General features: G+C 55.6%; 1 protein-coding gene across 19 annotated transcripts in view; it reads left to right on the top strand.

Annotated features, from left to right (window-relative positions):
* Positions 1-202: 202 nt before the first annotated feature.
* FRMPD3 (FERM and PDZ domain containing 3) overlaps positions 203-9,870 on the top strand; it is a 69,064-nt gene continuing 59,396 nt past the window's right edge. For 5 of the 19 annotated variants that reach the window (XM_054839798.1, XM_054839794.1, XM_054839799.1 and 2 more), the window contains exon 1: positions 339-477. Coding sequence is in view for 3 of the 19 variants with exons in the window: in XM_054839791.1 (XP_054695766.1) it covers positions 5,428-5,444 (17 nt within the window). In the remaining 16 variants the exon portion in view is untranslated. Of the gene's footprint in view, positions 478-867; positions 966-5,426; positions 5,445-9,870 lie in introns of those variants that run through there. The other 14 variants (XM_054839807.1, XM_054839797.1, XM_054839792.1 and 11 more) reach the window with 7 other exon arrangements.

Below are 9,870 nucleotides of genomic sequence, written 5' to 3'. Positions count from 1 at the left end.
GGAGCGCACGCCGCGGAGGCGTGAGGAGGTGGGTGAGGGGCTGCTCCGGTGACCGCTGATGGAGTCCCGGTCCTTCGGCACCCACCGAAGCGACCGTCCAGGCGCGTCCGGAAGGCAAAGAAGGGCCATGCCCGCCGGCTCCCCAGAAGGGGTCCGCCCGCCTCCGCCCGCCCCGCGCCCCGCCCCGCGACACCGCCCGCCCTCGCCCCGCAGAGCCGCTCAAAGCGCCCGCCGCCGCCGGCCGGCCGGGTGGAACGGGGAGCACCGGGCCGGGCCGGCATGGCGGGGGCGGGCGCTGCGGAGCGGAGGCAGCAGAGGCGTCGGGCCCCGGCTGAGCGCTGAGGGCGGCGGCAGCGGCGGGCCATGGGGGCGGCAGCGGCGGGGGGCTGCGGGTGTCCTGCCCTGCCCGCCCGCCGCGCCGCACCGCCCGCCTGAGGCTTCAGGGGGTTACAGAGGGAGCGACGGCGGCGGAACCAGGTGAGCCCTTGCCCCGGGGGGCGAGGGGTGCCTGCTGGGGTGCTGTGGGGCACGGCGGCAGGGGGACCCGTCCGTCTCGTGCTCCGACTGGGGTGCTGCCAGTTTGCGGGAGTTAAGCTGGCTTCCCGCGGGGACGTGCTAGCTGGAGCAAGGTGATTGTGAGGAGGCAGGAGGCCTGCCGTCTCATCCCCAGCACTTTCTAACACCCTAGTGCCAGGCGGCTCTGTGTTTCCCACGGCGTGCCAGGAGGGATGTGCAGCTAGCTTCCTGGGATCTGGGTGCCCAGAAGCTGCCGGTAGCATGGAGGTGCTGGAGCAGGGCTCTACCCCATCCTCCTGTGAGAGCCCGGGCAGCAGGGGCAGCTGGAGACATGCATGTGGCCTTTTGCAGGCACCAGGATGGTGATGGGGTGTCCCCTCCCTGGCCATCCCACGGCATCATCTCCCTGTTGCAGCCTCGGTGGCCCCCAGATGGTGTATCTCCAGGAGGTACGTGCCATGATGCATGGGAGGAGGAATTGGGTTTGAGGGGCTCACATGATCTGAATCAGCTCCGTGCTGCTGAGCACTGCTCTCACCTGAGATGGCTTTCCCCATCCCCAGGCCCCTAGGCAGCACAAGGCTGCGCAAAGAAAGTGGAGCACAGGGCAGGGAGCTCTGCCACTGCCCCCTAGGTCACCTTGGCACTGTCCCGGGTGGCGATGTTCTCGGTGTTAGCCCCATATCGTGGCAGTTGCTGTCACAGATTGTGGCTGATTGAGCTGATAGAACAGAGATGAACGCACTTGGCTTCTGGCTTGGGGCTTGTCTGGTGTTTTTTTTCCTCATTTCCCTGCTCTAGAGCAATTTGGCTGGGATGAGTTTTCCTCCTGGTTGGCAGCAGGACTGGTAGAGAGATGTGGCTTGCTTTTGGGGAAGAGCAATTTGAAAACATTCACATCTCTCTCTTCTCTCATGACAGCCAGTGAGCTGTGTGACATCTTCCACCTTCCCGTACCTCAGTTTCCCCATGTCTACAAGGGAAGGATGGAGGAGAGAAAAGCTGGTTTGCACCAGGGCGGGCTGGGATGTGCATTCTGGTGTGCGAGAGCCTCGCTGGGCACAAGACTGCCTTGAGGGCAAGAGTGGTTCTGGGTCAGGCCCAAGGGAGGCTGAGCCTGTGGCCCATTTCAGGGTGGAGGCAGGTGCTAACAGCAGGGGAAGGTTAGCACTGCCTCTGTTCTGGGCAGAGCCCTGGGCAGGGTGCTTCCCTCTGCTTAGCAGCCCTCCATACTCATCCATGCCCCTGTGTGAGCTGCTGGTATCCATGTTGTCCTGCAGCAAGGAGTTCACGCCGCACTTGAGCAGCAAACAAAACCCCATCTTTTTCTTCTTTTTCTCTATAGTCTTTTTTATTATTATTATTGTTAAAGAAGGAACTGCTCTGATGGCTCCTCTGGTCATTGCTTGCCCAGACAGTGCCCTCTCCTTGTGCCTTTCAGCACTGGTGTGCAGCTGAGCCTACAGCTTCCCGCTCTCTGGCTGCTTGCTGAGGACCTGCTGCTGTGCTAACCCCCCCAATGCTGAACTTTCCCTTGCATTTGCTAACGTGCTGTCTGCCTCCTTCCAGCGTGGCTATTGCCACACAGCTGCCGGAGAGGCGGGGACGAGCTGGCACTTGTGTCTGTAAACAGCTGCTGGCTGGAGCTGGGCTGTGACGGTGCAGGGCTGCGGTGGGGTGGGGAGTGGGCTCCAGGGGCTGCGGTGGGGTGAGGAGCAGGCTCTGGGGGCTGCATGCACCAAGGAGTGCCTGGTGCTTGGCGAGGGCATCAGCCAGGAACAGCTGAGCTCCTTGGACTGTGCCATGCTGCTGCAGGAGCCCACGGGGGAAAGCAGCCCGCTGGGGCACCCTGGTGTGGGTCCATCTCCAGTAGCATGGCTGCTCTCCCAGTTTGGTAGTTCAGTGTGCTGACTTAATTGGCATGGTAACAGCCACCGTTCTGCTGCAGCACTGCTTTGAAGCCCCAGCTTCAGTGTTGTTGCAGGCAATCACTGCGGCACCCATCCGTGAAGGGGGCACAGGGTGCTCCTGGCTGTGTGCTCCAGCATGGGTAGCACCAAGCTACTGGTGCCCCATGGTTGGAGCATGTCTGCCTGTTCCCAGGGCTTCGGCACCACTGGTACCAACAGCTGTCTCTGCAACAGCCCTGGCTGTTGTGGCCTGTGCCAGTGTGAAGTTCCCTTTCCCATCCCAGGGGCCAATGCTGCTGGCTGCCAGCAGCTGACATGGCTTCCCAGGAGGCTTTCTCAGCATAGCGGATTTGGGATCGCTTGTTAGGGAAGGGCCTGTGGAGCAGATGCAAAACCACATCCTCTTTGTACAGTGGTGGGTGGGGGAAGAACACTGGGAATGCAAGTGAAATGGGGTCAGGCTTGGTTCCTCTCTCTGTAAGCCAAGGAGCAATGCACTGGAGATAAGACCAGGGAAGCGAAGAGGTCCCACCTGATGAGTTAGGATCGACAGAGACGCGTTGGCCTCAAGCTTCCTGAGGCAGGAGAGCAGCCTGATGCTTGCAGTGAACAACGGTGTGCTTGTAGCAAGCTCTGGAGCTCATTTCTGTCTTGAAGTAAGCTAGTTCAAGCTTTGAACTGAAGCCTAAAAGCCCAGTCTAGCACAGGAGAAGTCCCCGAGCAGGAAGCAGTCAGGAGATTTGCACCAGCCACCTACACGTTTTGCTTTACCGCCTGAGCTCATGGGACCTGACCTGTGTGCTGAGGGCAAGTGCGGAGCAGGGCTCTGGGAGCAGGGCTCTGCGACTTGCCTGCGGGTCTGCAGAGCCGAGATTTTGCCTTCAAGTGCAGCCCCATGATACCAGGAAGATGCTTTTGTGGTTTGCTTGGCAGCTGTTTCCTGGCGCTGAAAGACAAAGCCTCAAGTTCTCAGCTTTGCCTTAGCACCGGTCCTTCCCCTCTCCTGCTGAAATCAGCAGCAAGCCTCTCTCCTGATCCGTACCCATGAATTCAGTGTTGTTTGCCAGGGCAGCTCCAGCACACAGGCACCATGTTTCTGTAGTGAAAAAAGTGTTCATATAATGATCAAGTCAGCTCCTGCCTTGAGCCTCCAGCCTGGCTGGAACAAGGCTCAAATCATTTGGGGGTCTTCCACCGAATGAGTCCCCCACCATCGCTGGGGCCTTGGGCAGCAGGCCTGCTCCCACCTCTCCTGCTGTGGGGCAGAAAGTAGCCTGAATCTCCCGTGGCTGAGTTGCTTTTCAATGCCACCTTCCCTTCCCAGGGCTCAGCCATGGCATTGCTGGGTGATGTCTCAGAGCCTGTGACGGGAGGAGGGAGGTGAGCTGATGTAATGGGGCCTTTTGCTCCCTGGCAGAGCAGGGCTTGTTTGGATGTGCTCCTTCCCATCCAGCACCCACCCACAGCACCAGTGCTGTTGGGTTGCTCTGGCTTTGAAATTAGGGGATGGAGACATGGATCCACATCAGCCACGGAGAAACGCTTGAGGACGTGGAAGGAAATGTGGCGCCATACAGCTTGGGGAAGTGTTGGCCTTGGGCACTGCAGGCTGGAAGATGCCCCTGGGTTGCTGAAGAATGCATCTTTTTCCAATTGATCCAGCCTACCTAAACCAGAGTCTTTCTTCTTCTGTGGCTCCTGCTGGGAGTCTATTCAGATCCTTGCTGCTGGAAATCTCTGATCCGGCTGAATATTATCTCGGGGCAGTGCAGTGACAGTCTGTTGGCATGGCAGTACTGTCCTTTGGGTTCAGCAGTGCTTTCCCTTCTGTCATTCTCCCTTGAATGCTTGTAAGGGATGGCTCTCCTCCACAGGGAGGAGAGGGATGGCTCCTTCACAGTCTTCCCCTGCGAGGCTGGGTGAGCTCCGCTCATCCCCTGCTCTGACCTGTTCTGGTGGGAGTTGTCCTTTCCCAAAAATGGAGGGCCAGAGGTGGGTTGGGGGAGGCCCTACGTGCACCACAGCAGAGACTTCTCCTGCAGCCGGGACAAAGACATGGTGGCCAGGAGCTACCTTTCAGGGCTTGGCAGCCAACAAGCCTTCTCGACCCACTCAAAGTAATGATCAAAACACCAAGGCTGGGTGTGGGATGGTAGAGGAGCCTCAAATCCAGCACAGGCACAGCTGGACTCAGGGAATGCAATGTCCAGTTTTAATTTGTGCATGGCACAGCGAGTGCTCATACACGTTCACAGATGAGCCTTTTCTTCCCCAAGGATGCACGGATCCTCAGCTGTGTAAAAATCAGCATGTGTCTGCTGGCAGTACCTTATGGTCACTGCTGGGTTTAAAGAGGCTCGATGCTCTGGTCTCAGGTCACAGAGGTGTTTGGCAGTGGAGTTGCATCCCCCTTAGAAGATGGGTCCCTGCACAGCCCTGTCTTGTAACCTGGAGACAGACGGCCCAACCCATCCCCAGCCCAATCCATCCCTGCCTGCACAGCCTGAGCATGCAGGCCTGATGTCCAGTGACGTTGGGAACACTTCTGAGCTCCCTCGCCGTTCTCTCCCTCTCTTTTAAATTAATCAGGAGCTGGCCTCAGCAGCCAGTCAATAGTGAGATTTATCTCTTAAATAGTATTATTGATTGCCTAGGAAGCCTGGTTTTGTATTGATAGATACATACACATGCAGACAAGCCCCATGCCAGGTCCCAGTGGTGAAAGGCACAGTGTAACGTGAGGAGATGGCTTGTTGCAGGTGGAGACCTGCGTGTGTGTCCACATGAGGGAGGTGCAGCTCCCCATCGGAGAGCAAGGTGAGGCACCCCAGGGTCTTTGGGTACAAACCTTTTCACACATGTCCAGCATTATTGTGCTGCCTTGACCACTGCCCCTTTCTTCCTAATACATGACGTTGCAATGCAAACACCTCTGCCAGCTTGCATTGCCTCTTCATTTGCAGGTAGGATGCTGTATCCTTCCTTAGGAGAAGATGTGCAGATGTCTGCAAATTGCAGGTCAGTGACCCTGCAGGGATTCTCATGTGGGAGACTTGGGCTAGATGTGCAAAATGAAATCTGCTGTAGCATTGCCTGGAAGGGCCAGCTGGAGAGGAAGATGGATGAGATGGGCTGGACCTGTCCTGCCAGAGAGGGTTTTCCTTTGTGTTGCTCCCCAGGCTGGTGGTGTGGGCTGTGAGCCAACATGTGCGGGAAGTGTGGTGGGACCAGGGTCAGCTCTGAGCAGGTGGAGCAGTGGGAGTGTGATAGTGGAGATGGCTCACTGCCATGTCTGCTTGGGGAAAGGCAAAGTGTGCTGCCGCTCTCGAGCAATGTCCCCCCATGTAACAGGGAGCGAGTGGAGGAGGGTTCCCATGAGCTGTGGGGCCTTCACCGGCTCTGTCTTCTCAAGGCTCAGAGTGGCTCTTGTCCCTTGGAGGTGGCAGAGTGCTTGCAGCAGCTGGAGTTGTGGCACTCTGCTCAGGTTCCCCGTTGCCTAGCTGCCTGCACTGTGCACACCTTTGTAGTAGAGGCAGCCCCTAATGCGCGGGGAGTGGGTGTTGGTAGCACTGTAGGAGAGAAGCTGGGGACTGGAGCTGTGTGTGAACTGAGCTGTTGTCCTTTTAGTTTTGGGCAGCACTGCTAGACTTTCCCTGAAGCAGCACCATGTGCTGGGAGCCTGGCTACCCTGTCCTCCAGGGTCATGGAGCACAGCCAAGGTGCAGTGATGCTCGTGAGAAGAATTGCAAAACCACTTGCCAGGTTTGCCGTAGCAAAGTTCAGGCTGTGGCCATTTTGCATTGGTGCTGCAGAGCCCTGCTCCCCAGCCTTGCCTGGGGCTGAGAACCCTGCAGCTGCCACAGCAGCAAGCCTTACCTCGCCACATATGCTAACTCACACTCGCTCCATGCAGCATGACAGAGCCATGTGGCCCCATGTCCCATACCTTGTGTCCAGCCTTGCTTTGGACTGTGCTGCCTGATGCTTTGCTGTCTCCTGGGATTAGCTAAGGCTGCAGAAAGCGTCAGCTGCATTGGCACAGGCAGCTGAAACAGCACAGATGATCCATAGGGTCAGGTCGTTGAAGCCTGGTGGATAGGGGCTTGGAAGACTTGTGTGTGACAATGTTTAGTTAATCAACGGGCATGGGAAATTCTTGGGTGCTGTCATGCCTATGTGTAAGTGCCTATATTTTTGTGGGGGGGGTGTGTGTGTATGTATATGTATGTAGCACTATAGCATCCTGCTACTGTTTGGACCCCATAAGCATTTTTCCAGACAATGTCTGCCCGCAGCAAGCACCCAGTCGCCTGATATTAGCAAGCCAATCTATGCAGGGATTTCAGGAAAGAACAGTTGGGGTTTTATGAAGCTGGCATAATTTACAGCTAAAATAGCACACCAGAAATATGTCCAATCCAATCTCCTTTGTAATCTTGTTTTCATATAAGCCTCCAGGGTGGTGATGGGGGGAGTAAGGAAAGCAAACTGCGAAGGGAGTTTATTACCCGTGCCAGGGAGATTTGCATGATGCTCTGTACTGAATGACCTCAATTTGCAGAGGTTAAAGCTGGCTGTTGTGCTCCCCAGCTTGAAGGGGTATCTCTTGCCTGTGCTGGGGGCCTTGGCTGGAAATCCTTTTGCAGATGGCTGTGAGGTGTGCTCAGGACCATCCACACTGTAGAGCTGTCCCAGTGCCTGCTTCTGTGACCAGGCAGAAGGAGCAATGGCGATGCATCAGTGACTGTTGTGTTTGTGTCGGCCTGGCCTGCTCACTGGGAAAAGGAATGAAATTATCCCACTGCCGCTGCCTCTGCAGGTTGCATTTCTCTTTAGTTTTCAAGCCACATATTGTCCCAGATCTCCTGCCAATAGCAGGGAGCGAACTGATAATGCAGCTGCTATTAATAAAGCAGCATTGTTACATATTCATATCAACCAGACTTCTAATTCTACAATATTTAAAAAAAAAAAAAAAAGGCAGTGCTTCACTGGGGTGATGGAAGAAGGCATCAGGTGTGATGGTGTTGGAGATGCATTTCACCAGCACTGGCAGAACCTGCTCCCCTCATGTTTCTTCTCTTGGGGATTCCCACGCTGAACTGGCCCTGGGGTCCTCGCCCACCTCCCCCTCAGCCTTCCTTCTTCCCAGCAGTGCTGAGCTAAAAGGTGGGATCCCAACGGCGGTTGCAGGATTCCCGGCGCGCTGTCACCGCAGGGAAATGGGAGCGGTGTGAGACAGGGGAGTGCTGAAATCAGGCGGGTGGGTTGGCGGGAATGGCTCAGTGCTCTTCTCCATTTTATGTAGAAAATTTCACATATTATGTAAATTGAAAGGCAAAGTATGGAAAATCTGGGTATAAATCCGGGATGTATGTATGTTTGTACAGTCATTAGAGAGGAAAGTATACCACAGAATCGTGGCCAATGGATAAATATGCTTATGCTGCCATTCCTGCAATAAAATATGCTTTTTGTCATTGCTACAGTATAAAAAAGTACTGTCTCCAAAACTGTAGCAGCATTTTATGGTAAGCCATAAATTGGGAGAGATACCTAATTATTCATAGAGTATTATGGAGGTGTCGGTAAATGACTTCACCATTAAGGCCACACTGAGACTTGCCCATAAAGCAACACCCTCTCTCACTTCTTAATGATTGAATTCGGTGTCCAGATTTGGTCAAATAAATCCTGCGAGGCCAAGCACGTTTTCTGTGAACACTGGTCTGGAAACTTGCCCTTACCCTCTGGCCAGGAACGTTTTGAAAGCGCAGCTGTGCGATCTCCGAGCCTTCCAACAAGCCCTGCGGTCCCCGAGCCATTCCTGGCTCTCTTGTCCCTGGTGCGTGTTGGAGCTGCTCCCATCTCAGCTCAGCTTCCTTCGTCTCCCAGCACATGCCAGGAAAGGGAGCATGGTTGTTCTACCAGGTTCCCAGCGCTGGCAGCGCCAGGAAGCAGGCTGGCGTCGAGCCCTCCCAAGAGCAGCTTTCAGTTGCTGCAGCAAACAGTTTCCAAGCAACTCGGAGGATGCTGGTCTAAAAGGACTCTTGGTAGAGGCATGTAATATTAACTGGAGTTATTAAAAGGAGCAATGCTAAAAAGGATGTGGGAAGGGCAGCCGATGTGGTGTAGCCGATATCCTTCTGCCATCACTCATATTATAAGTGCTATAACAAATCTGGAGGCATGTATCAGCTGAAATGCCTACAGAGGCTCGGCAAGACTGCAGGCAGCTCTGGTTCCCAGCCTGGTCCTATGAGTGCTGTGGGTGGGCAGGATACAAGGCACTGCTCTCCTGCCAGCTCTTCAGCTGTGCACTGGGACAGATGCAGAGGATGCAGAAGATGTTGTCCCTGCCCTGAAGAACTAGCGTCTCAGGCCTCCATCCAGCTTTTGGACCATTTTTGAGCAGATCTGTTCCCTGGCATTGCTGAGCCTACAGTGAGTGCTGCTCATCTGGGAACAGGTGGGAGAAGGCCACTGGGTGGATCTGCCTGCGCTGATCTCCAGCCCTGCTCCATGCCCTGCCGTGCGTTTCCTCGCTGGAGGCTTAACTGCTCTTTCAGGTCATATTTTCTTGCTCTGCCTCTCTTTATTTCCATTGTTTCAATGTTCCCTTGCATCCTGCGCCCATTTCCGTCACTGTCTGCAGCCATCTCTGAGCATCCATCCCCCCTCTCTTCGTCTTTGTTGTTGCTTGCTCCCGTTGACTTTGGGCTGCAGTGGCAGGGCTTGCCCATGCGAAGACTGGGGACTGGTCACTACTGAGAATTACCATGCAGCGCTGCATTCAGGTGGAGAGAGCAGTGGGAAGGCACTGTCCACAGGCACTTGAACCAATCTGTCCCTCCACGGGGAGCAGTGTGGAGATTGCTCTCTCCATTCCTTTACAAGCACAAGCTGGAAATGCTCCTCTTGCTGCTACAGCTTGTTAGCCTGGGGAGATCGGTGGTGTGTGGGCAGCTGAGGGGTTTGGCTGTCTGCAGAAGGCCCCTGTAGCATTGCTGTATGTTCATAGGAGGAGGCACAGCAGGATCTCTGCCTTCATCCCCATCATAAAAGCGCGAGGAGGAGTGCTGGGATGCTTCCCTATGGCCAGTTGGCATCAGTGGGAGAGGCCAGCATCATCAGCAGGGCTCCTTTCAGGTTTTCTGAGCTCCCAGGAGCCTGAGCCTGAGAGGAGAGACCCCATAGTGGGCTCACCAGGATGTGAGCTCTGATCCCCAAAGCTAAGCTCTTTCTTTGGCAGAGGGAGTGAGTGAGTGTGGCTGGAAGGTGACAGGCAGCTGGGAACAAGTCCGCCTTGTCTGCACCAGAGGCTGGAGCTCCAATCCCACTAGACAGACCTGCACACTCCTCTATAAACCATCTTTGGTGAGAAGCCATGCCGTGCCAGAGTGCTGGAGCAGTGTCCTGCTCTCGCAGCGCTGGCAACGCTGCA

Source organism: Grus americana, chromosome 12 (assembly GCF_028858705.1).
Source record: "Grus americana isolate bGruAme1 chromosome 12, bGruAme1.mat, whole genome shotgun sequence".
Lineage (NCBI taxonomy): Eukaryota > Metazoa > Chordata > Aves > Gruiformes > Gruidae > Grus > Grus americana.
Note: the sequence above shows the minus strand (reverse complement) of the source record. Positions and strands in the feature narration are given on the sequence as shown.